The 15,543-nt window shown below is 45.4% G+C and overlaps 1 protein-coding gene across 1 annotated transcript in view; it reads right to left on the reverse strand.

Annotated features, from left to right (window-relative positions):
* Window positions 1-2,483: 2,483 nt before the first annotated feature.
* The window catches only part of LOC133529875 (serine/arginine repetitive matrix protein 2-like), a 36,367-nt gene continuing 23,307 nt past the window's right edge, over window positions 2,484-15,543 (reverse strand). The window contains exons 15-20 of the mRNA XM_061867677.1: window positions 12,576-12,820; window positions 7,169-11,799; window positions 5,340-6,894; window positions 5,065-5,131; window positions 3,530-3,588; window positions 2,484-2,507 (exon numbers count right to left, since the gene is read on the reverse strand). Coding sequence (XP_061723661.1) covers window positions 2,484-2,507; window positions 3,530-3,588; window positions 5,065-5,131; window positions 5,340-6,894; window positions 7,169-11,799; window positions 12,576-12,820 — 6,581 coding nt within the window. The remainder of the gene's footprint in view (window positions 2,508-3,529; window positions 3,589-5,064; window positions 5,132-5,339; window positions 6,895-7,168; window positions 11,800-12,575; window positions 12,821-15,543) is intronic.

Consider the following 15,543-nt stretch of genomic DNA (forward strand, 5'->3'; position numbering starts at 1 on the left):
GTCATGTCTGAAGGTAGTCAAGTAGATGTAGTTTACACAGACTATAGTAAAGCGTTCGATAAAATTGACCATAAATTGCTAATCCTCAAGTTAAGTAATATGGGTATTCACGGTGATCTGTTGCGCTGGTTCACGTCTTATATTGACAATAGGTCGCAAGCTGTTGTCATTAACAACTATGTGTCTAGCTGGGTAACTGTTCCCAGTGGCGTTCCTCAAGGATCGTTGCTGGGGCCTTTGCTTTTCAATATATTTGTCAATGACATCAGTGATTGTTTCCACACTTCCAAATTGCTATGTTTCGCTGACGACATGAAAATTTTTACCAAAATTAATTCATTGGATGACTCTGCTCTTTTACAAGATGACCTTACACGTCTTGTTGCATATTGCCAGACCAATAAATTAGATCTAAATGTATCTAAATGCTTTACTTTGACCTTCACTAGACAACAAAGTTCAATTCCAACTTCATACAAGCTAAATGATCATGTGCTTAAATCTGTGTCATGTATGAAGGACCTGGGAGTCACCCATGATTCAAAGCTTTTATTTGATACTCATATAGATAATATAGTAACTGGTGCTACCAAGACTTTGGGATTCATAATGCGTAGTTCTTTACATTTTACCCAAATTAAAACTATAAAAGTTCTTTATTGTACATATGTCAGAAGTAAACTTGAATATGCGTCTCAAATTTGGAGCCCCAGTTATAATATTTACATTAACAGAATAGAACGTATACAGAAAAAGTTTGTAAAATACCTCTGCTTTAAAATGAAAACTCCTTATAATTCATCCAATTATGAGAATATTTGTAAAAAACATCACCTTATCCCACTACATAAACGTCGACAGATTGCAGATATTACTTATATACTTAATATTTTAAATGGTAACATTGATTGTCCTGAATTGCTCGCTAAGCTCTCCTTCAATACTCCATCTAGGTCTAAAAGATACTTCCCTCCCCTCTCAATTCCTTTTTCATCACGTAATTACAGAAAGAATAGCTTTCTACTACGAGCTGGTAAAAGTCTAAATGAACTAACGAAGGAGCGGGATATAGACGTTTTTAATAGCAACATCACAACTATAAGACGGATTCTAACAGACAAATTACTTGAGTGAGCGAGTCGTATGTGTTGGCATATTATTGTATCGATTAACGTATTAAGATTACTAATAAGTTTTGGTTTCTTTGTTCAGTATATAATATAATAAGTATTAATATTTAAAAATATTAGTGGTAACACGTTGTAAAAAAAAAAAAAAAATCTAGTGCTAACCACCAATTATCTGTTAACCTGTTGCTACCGGTGGGAACCTATAATTGGCTCTTTGTTATCTATATGTATATATAACTATTGTACAATTTATAGCTGTTGGTTCTCCGAACAATAAATAATAAATAATAAATAATAATAAAGAGTATTTGTATTGTATTGTAAGCTATCATCTGACAAAGTTTCAATCTAGAGGCGATGACTGAAAAAGAAAATATTTTTTACATGTTCATTTGACCGGCTGACTGTCTTGCTGACGATTGTTTTTATTCACAATAGATTGAATCTAAACTACCATCTCTATTAAAGTCTATTTCACTTCATGGTTTTTACAAGCTTTTATTTAACTTGCCCTGTTAGTATGTATGGGACAAATCTTGCAAGTTACATTTGACCCACTTCCCTGTTTCCGATGAAGCTGAAAATTTGCATACATATGTGTCGGGTGACAATGCAATATTATTGTACCATCAAGCTGATCTGATGATGGAGACCGGAGGTAGCCATAGGAAGTCTGTGATAAAACAATGCAACCTAATTGTGTTTGGGGTTTTTAGAATTGTCTCGATGAGTATTAGTCGCCTGTGGAAAAAAAAGTACAGTCAGCGATAAAAGCTAAAATGAAATTTTTGGCAAAAACTTATTCATATTGCAAGTATTGCCATCTCACGAACGGAGACGGAGTTTCACATGATTCGAACATAAAATTTACCACCATTTTATTGTCGAGGAGGTGCTGAAAGTGTCAAGGCGGGAACAGTGGCTCACTCAACCTAATCTATACACGAGTGAAGCAATTTGCGTCCCTACTAATAAAGCAGAAACATTCAGTAATCGAACAAATTCAAATGGACGAGCAATGGTTACTGTAACACGCGAGGGTGCGATATCTGAAGGACTGAGCCACTGTTCCCGCCCGCCTTGAGCCTATGCTATGCTACGTACCTAAGTATAATTAGTAGTTTGTGGTCGTTGTGGGCGGGAGCGCTACCGGCGGCGGCGACTGGCGGCGGCGGCGGCTGGAACAACACCGGCTCGGTCATGTCCTGTTGCTACTCCCGCACTCGGAATTTTGACAAATCAACGACAGCTCGTGAGGCCGGAGTCTACTTCACACGCAGGGCCTACGCCCGTCTCTAGTATACTAAAAGCACTGGTCTTAGGGATATTATATTATACAATTGTTGTTTTTTTTTATTCAGATTTCTTGGCAAAGCTCTACAAACCAATATTAATTAAGATTTTATTTATAATTATGCGTGTTTTGTATATTTGCATGTGTGCGTCCGCCGACTTGGTTTGATGGTAACTACTGGATTTTTTATTCCCAGTAGTTACCGCCAAAATTTTCAATACAATACTAATAAAGGGCTTTCAATACTAATAAGAGTATAAATATAGAATACTTACCAGCAAAGAGAATTTGATAAATATGAAAAAGTGGCGCCATCTAATAGATCAAAGGCCAAAGGTATGCCGGCAACGTTTCGCGCGATGGCGCCACAACCTTTAGCCGATGCCCAGTGAGAAAACGCCACTTATTGATATTTAATAAATTTAACATATATCAGTGAAAGAATAAGCATCAAACTCAAATGGCGATCTAAAAGTTTTAATCATGTGTCGAAAGATGGCAGTAAATATACTGTAGCTACAAAGTTTTCTTTGGCACTCAACCTTTATTTCAAATTCTCTTTGTTACCAGTACAGTTACCACTGATAAACGGTGGGCAAAATATTCCCAGTAGTACAACTACCACTGCTAACAACTTGGTGGACACTAGTGGGAACCCGGAAGATTTTCGTACTGAAAGTCTCTTTGCAATTATTCCAGTTCAGCAACACGGCATCGTATCGCACCCTTGGAAAAGCGTAGGACTGACATTGATTCAATATTTTTATTCAAAATTGTAAACTTCTCGATAGATTCTCCTGCACTGTTAGAAGAGATTAATTTGAAGGCGTAAGAGTGTGCGCAGATCATTTAGGGCAGCTCGCCCGCGTAACTACTTGTGGTGTGCGGCCCCGAGCCCGACACGCGCGCGGACCGACAGAATTCATTCATAATTTCTCCATGCAGTTTCGAAGCACACCTACCTCGTTATTGCATGTTAGGTTTTATATAGCAGTACTTAAGTTTTAACATTAATTTTTATGTTACTTTGTATGTTACTAACACACATATGGGCTGTAAATGCCTGAAATAAATGACTATTTAATTTAATTTAGTACTCACGGGCGGCGGCGGCGGCGGGGCGGCCGGCGCGCGGCTTCTTGGGCGAGGGCTCCTTCTTCTTGTCTGAAAACAACATTACTCACAATTACCAAAGCGGAATTGTTCACACAATTCATTGACCAATCCTGAACCTTATCACCACGAGATAAGACTGTTAATAGTCAATTAAATGTGTAACTAATATAACTATACCATCGTCCACGGTCCTGACAATTCGTAACCTTATTGCGGAGGCATAAGGTCCACTGATAAACAGATGAAGGTGTCGCTGTAGGTGCCCTATTGATTTTCCGACAAACAATACGCCGATTTTCGATTCGCCGACAACGATTCGCAGACGGGTTCTTTGGCCGAGTAACGATTGGCAGAATGTCTTTACGCATAATAATCGTTTGCACGAGTAGTCAATACGCAGAACATTGATACGCATATTTACTTTTCGTAGAATAATCATTTAGTAACTGTCTCAAATACCTGAGAAACTATTGGTCGAAACACAATAGGTCGAATAATCATTTGGCATTAATATTTATTAACAAAACTTTGCTCTTATTTATGGCTAGACTAGGAAATGACTAACCTACACAACAACTTTTAGTTTGAGTCTGATAAACATGGTTTTGATACATTTCATTATATACTTATTTTCATTAACACAAATGACCATAAAATTGTATGCCTTGAAAGGAGCAATACTTGTATACATATATATATATATTTACACATTTCGGGGATCTCGGATCGGCTGTAACGATTTCGATGAATTTTGCTATATGGGGGTTTTCGGGGGGCGAAAAATCGATCTAGCCAGGTCGTATCTCTAGGAAGACACGCATTTTTGAGTTTCATATATTTTCCGAGCAAGGTTTTTAATATCTTAAATAAAGATATTAAAAACCTACATTGCATAGTTACGATGGCCCACACTGTTAATTCTCCATCGGTGAACCTTATTACGAAAGGCATAAGGTCCACCGGTGGACACTTAAGAGTGTTGCTGTTTGTACAATACCTATGCTTTTGTTCATATTTAAGTTAAAAATTTATTCAAACCTAAACTATGCTTAACGCATATACTTAAAAAGGATAATATTTTATTTCATTCTTTCTAAAGTCAGTTTTTTTGTAAAAAGACTTTAATTTCGCAAGTAACGATGTATAAAATGTGAAAAGTTATTCGACTAAACATTTCTTAAACGAAAAGATTACTCTGCCAAATGAAAATCGTCCAATAATAGCTCTGCTAATTTACACAGAAGCGAACTGAACTGTATGCGAACCAAGAGTCTGCGTAACGTTAGTCGACCGAAAGTTACATCTACAAATGAATCACTCTGCGAAATGATGTTCGGCGAATCGTTGTCTGCGAATCGATAATCTGCGAATTAATTGTCGGAGAATCATTAGGCACCCGTCGCTGTAACGTTTCATCGCCGTATATATCTCTATCCTCACTTGCGACCTACCTGGCTACTAGATTGAACTTTATAAAATACACACCAAAAAAGTTGCCATTTATTTAGTATCACGTGTACGCACCTCCTGATGAATCGTTTTTCCTCTTGCGGCCTCGCGGCGGGCTCTGCTCGGGCTCAACTATTGTCACCTGAAAAAGCGACATTTGAATAACTTAATAAACCTTGAAATATAATTGTTGCTATAAATTCAATTTGCACCTCACAAAAGACAAAAATGTTTTGAGTTTGTTTCATTTCAGAATAGTATAATTTATTTACTCAGCGACCGTTATTCGGGTATTATTTATAAACGCGACCAGTTCTGTTAAAGAAAATACAGTGATGTTGTTGACATACCTTCTTGCCTCTAGGCTTGGCAGCTTGGTTCGGGGCGGCCTCCGCCCTGGCGGCTCTCCGCGGCGCCGGCGGACTCTTGACAACTTCAACAGCAGTTTTGCGTCCTCGTTTAGGCACAGGCTCATCTACTTGCTCTTTCGTGGCGGTTTTACGCCCCTTTTTAGGTTCCGGCCTCACCACTTTAGCAGGCTTTTTCTTGGGTTCGGGGGTGGGTTTAGGGCTCGGGGCCGCTCTGCGACCCTTTTTAGGCTCCGGCGTCGCTTTGGCATGTTTTTTCTTGGCTTCCGGAGTAGCCGGGGCTTTTCGTCCCTTTCTCCTGGGCTCGGGCGTGGCTGGGAGTTCAGTGTTTCCTTTAGGCGCCGGGGCTTTAGCAGCCTTTCCAGCCTCTTCATCCTTCGGGGTCGCAGGTGCTCTGCGACCCTTCTTAGGCTCCGGTGTGGCTTTTGCTTCCTGTGGAGTCACTCTTTTCGGCGAGGCTTTACCCTTTGTCGTTCCGAGGTCTCTGCGCCCGCGGGGCCCGGCGGGGGCGTCGCCGGCTGCAGGGTGCCGAGCTCTCGTCGAGGCTCTCTTGGGGGACTCAGCTTCAGCTTCAATCTTAGACCTCTTCGCTCTAGCGGCGGGTTGAGGCTTGAGAACTGGCGATGGCTTGGGCAAGACCAGACTTACTCGCACGGCCTTTTTATTAGCTGGCGATGCCGCGGGTTGCTTGCGACTGCGTTTTTCTACGACTGGAGCGGGACTTGGCGTTGCATTCTTTGACCGCGACTGTTTAGTCGCAGGAGATTTGGGAAGCGGACTCTTTGTAACGGACTTTTTAGCGCGTCGAGTCGGTTTCGGGCTTGCGGCCACGACTACGCGGAGTTTCTTGATGACTACTGTAAGGTTCTTGGCGGTAGTTTTCTTAGGTGTAGCATTTACGACCTTTTTCGATCTTGTTACCTTAGATGTGGGTAAGTTTTTAGGAGATGCGGCGTTCGGAGTCACAACTTTTTTGGCTCTTGTCGCTTTTTTAGGTACCGGTGACTTTTCAGGAGAAACATTTGTAGGTGTGACGACCTTCTTAGCTCTAGTCGCTTTTTTAGGCGTTGGCGCCTTTTCAGGTGAAGCTGGAGGCGTCGGAATCTTTTTTCCTCTGGTCGACTTCTTGGGTGTGAGCTTGATTGGTGTTGAGACTTTTTTCGCTCTCGTCGCCTTCTTGGGTGTCACCTCGGTCGGTGTAGAGACCTTTTTCGCTCTTGTTGCCTTTTTAGGCGTCGGCGACTTCTTCGATGTCGCTGGCCGAGCTCCAGGCTTAGTCGCCGGAACTTCCTCGGGTTCTTCGACAGTTTCGAGCGCTTTCTTGTCCGCTACAGCTCTCTTAGGTGGTTTCTTCTTAGGGCTGGCCGCTTTTTTGCCACGGCGCGGGGCTCGCTGGCCGCTGGCGGCTTCCTCTGCCCGTTTCGAGCGAGTCTTCTTCGGCGAAGGCTTTACACTTTCATCCTTTTCCACTTTTTCAGGTTCAGGTGCTTCGGATATTTTGGGTTCTTTAGGCGAATCGAGGACAACAGATGGAGATCTGAAAAAAATTAAACATCGTAGCCGGTATGGTACTGAAATTACTTACTAGATACTCATTTCAGGAACTTCGGTAATGATATGTCAAAGAATTTTTATTACGAGGGCGGCCAAGAAATTTTACCTATATTTTAAATTATCATAATAACTTTAGAAACACAGGGAGTCGAGTGAATTCAGCTACTCTAAATTGTTAGGGGTAGCAAAATAAATGACAAATAAACCAAAATGAAAGTGTAATAAAAAGTAAGCAACAAAGCTGGTGGTATATTTACCCCGGAGCGGGTTCTCGGATACTCTGCGCCGCGATGGGCGACACGCGCGCCGGCGTGGCGTCCGCGGCGCGCGAGGCGCGGCCCCGCAGCGGCGTGGAGTGCACCAGCGCGCGCTTCTTCAGCGGCAGCGTCTTCTTCGCGGCCTGCTCCAGCGAGCGCTTCTTGAGCGGCAGCGTGTGCTCCGCGTAGCTCTCCGCCGCGGAGCGCCGGGGGGCGCCGCTGTGGCGCGAGCGCGACGCGAGCAGCGGCGCGCCGCCCGCCACGGTCGCCGTGGCCAGCTGCCGCAGCTCGCGGCTGGCGGCGCCGCCCGCGCGCCGCCGCAGCTCCCTCTCCAGCCAGCCTTCGACGTCGCCGACGATGGCGTCCAGGCTGAGGGACGCGGTGCGGCGGCGTCGGGCCGGTTTCTGAGCCGACCGGGCCGCGAAGGTCCTGGAGTAGGTCGCTCGCCCGGGCGGCCTGCCCGCGAGTCGGTCGAACATCGCCTCCGCCGGCGTCGGCTCGTCCGGTAAACTGGCCACCCCGCTCACGTTCGGAGACGTCCCCGCCCTCGATTGTCCGAAAAGCCTCTTCACCCCGCGCACGTCTCGAAGATCGTTCTTTGGACTCTTCACTTGTAACGCGTCCTTGACTCCTGACGCGTCGAGCTCGTTCCTCGAGCCGCGTTTGAACAGCTCCCGCACTCCACGCACGTCGGACAGATCGTCGCGAGGTTTCTTCTCGTTAAACAAGCTCTTAACGCCGGAGACTTGGCGTAAATCGTCTTTGGGCGAAGCCTGGAAGGCCCGCTTGACGCCCCGGACGTCGCCGAAGCTGTCTCGCGGGACGGCCGCGAACATGACCTTCACGCCGGCCACGTCGGTTAAGTCGTTCTTTATAGAGCGCCGCGCGCGCGGCGTACGCATTAGTCGCCTCACGCCGTTAAAGTCTCCGAGTTCGTTTCTGGGTGATTTCTTGGTGAATAATCTCTTGACGCCGCTAACGTCGGGGCTGGTTTCCTCGTGTTCTTCGAGGCGGCGTGAGAATTCGCTCATGCTCTGCGATAGTTTCCGTTTCACGGGACTGTTGAACAAATGTTTCACTAAGCCGGAGTCGTCCAGGTTATCAATAATGGAGCGACGCGATCGACTCTTCTTTGCCGATGAATGTTTGCTTTTGACCGCCTCCGGAGTCGGTTCGGCGACTCCTGTGGGCGTCACATCTCCTGTATCCCGAACTAAGATCAAAGATTTGGATCGAATAGAGCCACGAGCGCTTCTAGGCGCGTTGTGAGCGCCGAATGTTTTCCTCTTTTCAAGCGCAGAAATTCTTCCTCGTTTGCGAGGAGGTTCGCCCGGAGAATCGGACACAGTAGCGTCCAAAAGGCTTCGAATGCTAAGTATGGGTGTGCCGGCATCTTCGGGGCTTCCTCGTTCTTCTGGAGTCACTTCTCCATCCATCACAGTCTCATTGCGAGCGCTGGTAATAGATACAGAAAGTGTTTTTCTCGAAGTTCTCGCTTTAGAGACTTTAGGCGATATCACAGGCGACTTTGCAGGCGATTTTGGAGATTTACTCGGCGATGCTACTTTGGGAGACGCCAGCGGTATAATCGATGGGGATTTCGCCGATTTACTCGATGGAGGCGAAACATTTCCTCTAGGGGACACAACGGGACTGGCAGCAACTTCACGAATGCTACGTTTTGAGGTAGCGATAGCACTGCCGCGCGGTTTCTTGGCATCTTTAGGTGATTCGATAGGAAGACTTCTTGTCCTACGACCTGTCGTCGGTGTTTCAGCTCTGAACTTTCTGGATGTGTTTCTCGGAGATTCAGTCGGAACACTATAATTAAGTTGGCTACGCGAACGTTTTGAAGGGAAGGGTGATTTCCCTGCAGAGTTCCTTGTGGAAACATCTCTGGGACTTGCAATATCAACAAGTTGACATCTAGAACCTGGTTTTGTAGTAGAAAGACTCTTTCCTAGAGATTTTCTAGTAGAATCTGATAAAACATCAAGTTGCGTAGATAGGACGCTATCGATAATTTTACTGCGAGAGTTACGAGTTGAAGTAGAGAGTGTCTTTCCTGCGGAATTTCTTGCTGAGTTGTTCGCATCTTTTGGAGATGTTCTTGAGTCTTTTGGAGATTCTAATGTGGCACGACTATCCAGTTGGCTTTGAGAACCACGCTTAGGTGTTTTACCCAAAGATTTTCTCGTAGAATCTGCCAAAGCTTTAGGAGAATTAAATGGACTATCGGCTAGGCGTGAAGCGCGTTTTGAATCAGTCAATACTGTTGATTGTCTCGTAGAATTCGCAGAAGCATCAAGTTTCGGAGATACGCTTACAATGACTTGGCTACGTGAACTACGTTTTGAGGCCGATAATGTTTGGCCTAATGATTTTCTTGTAGAGTGAGCTAAGGTATCAAGTTGTGGCGATAACACACTGTCAATAATTTTGCTGCGAGATCCACGTTTTGAAGCAGAAAGGGACTTTCCTGTAGACTTTCTACTAGAATTATTCGTAGCGTCAGGCGAACAGAGAACACTTTCGACGTCTTCTGAAGTAAAAAGAGACTTCTCTGCATACTTTCTAGGAGAATTATTCGTAGCTTCAGGAGAACTGAGAATACCTTCGACGTGACTTCGAGAACCGCGTTTTGCCGGTGTCTTTGCTACAGATTTTCGAGTCGAATCGGCCAAGGCTTCAGTTTCTGGAGAGCTGAGGATAGTTTCGACGAGTTGACTACGTGAGCCACGTTTTGAAACAGACAGTATCTTTCCTAATGATTTCCTTGTTGAGTCAGACAAGGTATCAAGTTGCGGAGATAACACGCTGTCAATAAGTTTACTGCGAGATCCGCGTGTTGAAGCAAAAGACTTTCCTGTTGAATTCCTAGTTGAATCAGTCAAATCAGTCGGTGAACTGAGGATACTAACAACTTGACTTCGTGAGCTGCGTTTTGAAGCGGATAAGGCTTTTCCATGAGATTTTCTCGAAGAATTAACCAGGACTGGAGACTTTAGCGATGCAGTGTTATTGAGTTGGCAACGAGAAGTCCGTTTTGAAGGAGAGGGGGTTTTACTTGCAGATTTTCTTGACGCATTTGAAATATTAGTTTTTGGAGATTCCAAAGGAGCACTAGAGTCAAGTTGACTTCGAGAACTGCGTTTGGTTGGAGACGGTGATTTCCTTGCGGATTTTCCTGTAGATTTAACAGAGACATTTTCTGGAGATCTCACAAGTGACTTTCCTGAAGATTTTCTTGAAGATCTAGCTGAAACATTTTCTGGCGATTCAAGAGTGATATTGTCAATTTGGCTGCGCGAGCCACGTTTAGAGGCAGAAAGAGTCTTTCCAAGAGATTTTCTTGTCGAGTTAGCCGAAACTTTCGGAGATTCGAGCAGAGAGCTGTCGTCCAGGCGACTACGGGAGCGTGAAGCGGAAAGCTTCTTACCTAATGATTCTTGCAAAGAGCCAATAGAAATATTGTCTGTCGGCGATCCCAGCGTGACGGTGGCATCGCCACGAGAACTGCGCTTCGGAGGTGATCGCGCTTTAGAATTTCTCGGCGAAATTCCTTTTGGGGATTCCTCGAACGTGTGGTCCCGAGGACGAGGGCTACGTTTCGAAGCAGAGAGCACCCTGCTCAGCGATCTCTTCATAGATTCAATGGAAATGTTGTCAGGAGACTCGAGCAAATCGCTAGGGTCGAGTCGACTGCGAGATCCACGTTTCGCCGTAGTCGAGATATCACCGTGGGATGAATCAAGAGAGACGTAGGTCTGAGATTCAGGATAGCTGTCGGTGAGACTCCGGGAGCGCTTCGAGGCCGATTTAACTAGTTTCCTCGATGATTTAGGGGAGTCATCCTCTAGGGAGTCTATCGTTCTCGTGCTATCGTCGAGTCTAGAGCGGCCGCGAGCGCCTTGGGATTTCCTAGTGCTTCGTGTCGGCGCTCTCGGGGCATTGTCCGGCGTCGTGAGCGTGGCGTCCATGGGCGTCGCGAGCGAGCCGTCCGGCGCCGCTCGCGAGCCGTCCGGCGTGGCTCGCGGCCCCCCCGGCGGCGCGCGGCCCGGCCGCGGCGTGCTGGCGCCGAACCCCGCGCGGCGCGGGGAGCCCGCCGAGCCGTACGCCGAGCGCGACGACGACGACTCCAAGGACACGAGGTCCACCACGGAGTAAGCTTCCAGGTCCCGACAAGGGGATCCACTTTTGTTGCTGTACTCGGTAACGAACGTGTCCGAGCTTTCCAGAGCTTTTTGAATAATAATCGACCCTCTCGCCGATTTCATAGAGCGGGGGGACGCGGGCGAGGCGGAGGCGGACGTTCTAGTTCTCGTCGGCGATCGGAGCGGGGACCCCAGGCTTTGTAGCATTCGTTCGCTCCGGGAATGTATGGAGCGGCGCGGAGACGGCGACGGAGGAGAACTGGAGTACCGTAAAGTGACATTCTCGGTGGCGTCTCTTGTAGTGCTCGATACCATAAGTATATCGTCGTCCTCCGAGTGATTCTCGAGATTGCTAAGGTCGAATTTGATAGATTCTGTCTTGCGCGATCGACCGGACTTGAGAGCGGACTTGGGGGGGTTCGGTAGGGCGGCCGAGCGGGCCGATGTCTCCGAGTCCGTGATGTCTAGGACCGACACCTAGTGCAAAAGAAAATATCGGAAAGCAAATTAAATGTGGGTAGCGGAAAATAAATATAAGTGTCCAACAGAGAAGAAAAATGATTGTCTATTTTATTTATCACTGTTACCCTTTACTTCAGATTGAAAATGAAAAATATTGACAAGTTAGTTTTATACCGCATCTGACTTGCAGCTTTTTTGGATAACTAACGATAAATGAAACATGATAGATGTTGCTTTTGAAAAAACAAAACACTACACACTGTGGCTCTGGGTTGATATAACAAAGCTAAATCTATATTGTTTTTAGCTTCGAGCAACACCGGGAAGGGAGACGGCATTTATACTATTTCCCCTCTGCCGAAGCATAGGTGCAACTGCATGTTGTGACTCGTCCGTACACAAAAAGAGATCGAGGTGTGCAAGATTTGTTTTTGACGTGTGTCATTTTCTATCTCGTCATTACAGATTGGATTTTGTATGTAATAGGGAGTGAGAAGTGTGCACGTTTCCCCCCGCAAAAAATGGCAGAATGATTTGTTCGGTACGATATCGCTCAGGCTCCTCCCTTTCGACGTGTCGGAAGCCGGTGTCACTCGAAGGTTTTTAGCAAAAAATGGCATCAAAAAAATCAACTACCTCTATCTTAATCATTTTTGCATTCTTCTAGGAATATAGATGTAGAATCGTAGGTAGACGATTTTCAAATACCGATATTCGCAGCAGCCTACAAGAAGATAACCACAGGAATTGTAAAATACAAAGAATAGCATTAACCAATAACACTAACTTACCGAGTGCCTCCCCTCGCCCCTCTTGCGGCTCTTCCTCGCGGAGGGCCGCGGAGTGGAGCCGCGGGCCGGAGCGCGCGCGGCCGGGCTCCGGCGCTTGGCCACGAACCCGGGCGTCCTGGCGCCGGGCGTCCTGGCGCCGGGCGTCCTGGCGCCGGGCGTCCTGGCGCCGGGCGTCCTGGCGCCGGGCGGCTTGGGCTTCGGCGTGTGGCCCGTCATCAGCATTATTGCTGCTTGTTTGGTGTGATCTGATCGACAATAATTAACTTCTGGTAAATGTCCCAACTGTATTCAATGTTTTGTTTTTTATTTGTGAATTAATGCGATTTTTTTTTTTTTTGTTAAAACTGAAAATTGTGATTGCAACTCAGATGCGCTGGCGTATCTCCTCCGAGGTTTAGGTCTATCAGTATTTACTAAAAGCTTAGCTTATCTAAGAGGCTAACCTACAGCGCTACAGGGAAGTACGAGCCCCGATGAATGTAGGTCCTCTTGTCACACTTTAAGACTATGTTTAAACCCAGCGGTGGCAGCATGGTTCCATTTTTATCGCTTGTCACTATGCCCGTTGCTTTCGCACTTACATACTTTTTAGAACGTGACAGGTATGATTACAAATGATAAAGAGCCGACCGTCTTAGCTCTACTGGTTGACTTTGATGATTAATCGAATACGTTACCCACAAGATCCTGAATCTTGTGGGTAAAACTGCCAGATCGTATAAGTCGATGCGAATTTCGTATAATTGGACTGATTATCGTATCTATTATGTATAGGTAGTCGTTCGGTATAATTGGATACGAAAAAACACGAATGTTTATTTCGCATTTCTATTTCAGCACGGGATTAACAGATATGGATTGCTAACTTGATAATACGATACGATATGTACTTACAATTAGAAGGAAAAAATATTTCTTATTAAACAATAGAATCTTCTCAGTCATCTCAAATGAGAAAGGGCGGATTTAAAGTATTATTTTCTCCAAATTGATTAATGTCAAAATGGCAAGAGTTAAGCCGAAGAAGCGCGGATACTTATACGATACGGGGGATGCGGATAATTATAATTTCCAATAACAACAACGGCACATATATGTACCAAACATCGAAGAACCTTTCGTTGCCAACATCTACAATTCAAACGACCACCGAGCATCACCGAAACCACGGAACCTACCGATTAAAAAGATCTCGCCGCCTATAGTACGGTCGCCAAGCCGCTCAGAGGCCAGATTTAATTGACTCAGCTCGGCCTTACCCACAAACGGTATCAATGTGTTCGGACAGTTCTCCTGATCACCGTACATGCGGTAGTAAAGCGGAAAAATGGTGGAGGCAGTGCCGGATTAAGATATTTTGATGCCCTAAGCATTTCTAGACCATAATGCCCCCTCATCAAGATTACATCGAATTTTCTTGGTAATTTGAGTGACTTTTATTGCCACATTACTGTTGAGAATTTAATTTTCAATCCGTTATCATTTTATCACGAAAATTGACAGTGCTGCAGCAGTAATGTTGCAACAGTAGGTACGAGTAATACTGCTGCAGTCACCATGATGAATGTCACCTTTATCAAAGCTGACCTAAACGAAATGACCGAAATTATCTATCTATCATTGTGTGCTTTATACTATGCGATTAAAATTAAAACCTGCTTTGGTTCACAAGGTTCTCGTAGCGTAACATGACTTATGCACCTGCCCAAGAGTAACCCGATAGTTTTTAACAGTGTATTTTGATTATAATTGGAGCAGACTTTGGAATAAACAATGGTCAAGTGTAAGCAAATTCGAAGACCGTGCTTCGCATAAGGCCGGAGGCCGATCTTACCAATGTCGCAAGTGTAAGCGAAGACGTAGGACGTAGGCCGTGCTTTGCACAGGGGTTTTGCAACCTCAAGAGCTTTCCTGCGAAGCTTATTCATGTGAGGGCAAAGGCCGAGCTTCAGTGGGGGCTTAGCTCTGACAAGTTTTAAGGAATTAATTCTCAGCAAGCTGGAAATCGTTTTCCTACTTCCCTTTGGTCCTAAATGCGTGTAATCCGAGTTTGCTCCGTCCCAGGAGGTGTACCTTCAGGAGGTGTACCTATCGAGTGGTTTGGCAATCCAAGGAAAAAAATATCTCCTAAGGATCTCTTAGCAACAACAACAAATCGTTCTTGAAGAAATTTTTGAGATAAAAATGTACGCACACCTCCTGGGATTGAATAAACTCGGATTACACGTATTTAGGACCAAGTGAAAGTATTAAAACGATTTCCAGCTTGCTGGGAATTAGTTCCTCAACACGCTATTTTTTTATCTAATTTGATTGACCTAAGTCGTGAAAGTTTAAATCAGTGTTTTTAAAGGCAAAGTCTAAGATTTAGCTTTTTATAAGGCTGACGCGGAGCGTTCGATCAGCGCGTGTGAATGAGGCCAAAGGTCGAGCTGGAAGAAACCAGAGTGGGAATGGCTGAACGTTCGGAGCGTGTTCACTGTTCATACAATACAACCAGTGGTGAAGTGTGAGCAAGGCAGAAGGCCCAGCTGCGAGAGAAGAAAGCTTGGAATTGGATCTATGGGCAAGTGAAAATGAGGCAGAAGATCGACTTTTGCATAAAGTATAAGGCCTACTAGCCTAGCGTCGCATAAGACCTAACGCCGAACTGCAAAAGAGTGGCTTCAAAACAAACATATCACGGTTCTCCTACTACTTGGCCTTTGGCTCAACTCGAAAGCACGACTTGATAAGATGCTTTTGGTTTACGGAATTCGCGGGGCCCTTTATTTTGACAATTAGGTCGTAGGATCGCGGCACTGCAGCAACTCGGCCTAGCTGACGAATCTGGCGTGCAAGAGTGCAGAGTTCGCTACAATATCGGTAATCTACGAAAAAATCGGCTGGCCATGGTAAGATTTTTGGCCATGAGCTTGGCCAAAAGCTTGGTTTTTGGCCCCAAGGCCCTCCGCGTAAGGTCAAAGCG

Source organism: Cydia pomonella, chromosome 21 (assembly GCF_033807575.1).
Source record: "Cydia pomonella isolate Wapato2018A chromosome 21, ilCydPomo1, whole genome shotgun sequence".
NCBI classification, from domain to species: Eukaryota; Metazoa; Arthropoda; class Insecta; order Lepidoptera; family Tortricidae; genus Cydia; species Cydia pomonella.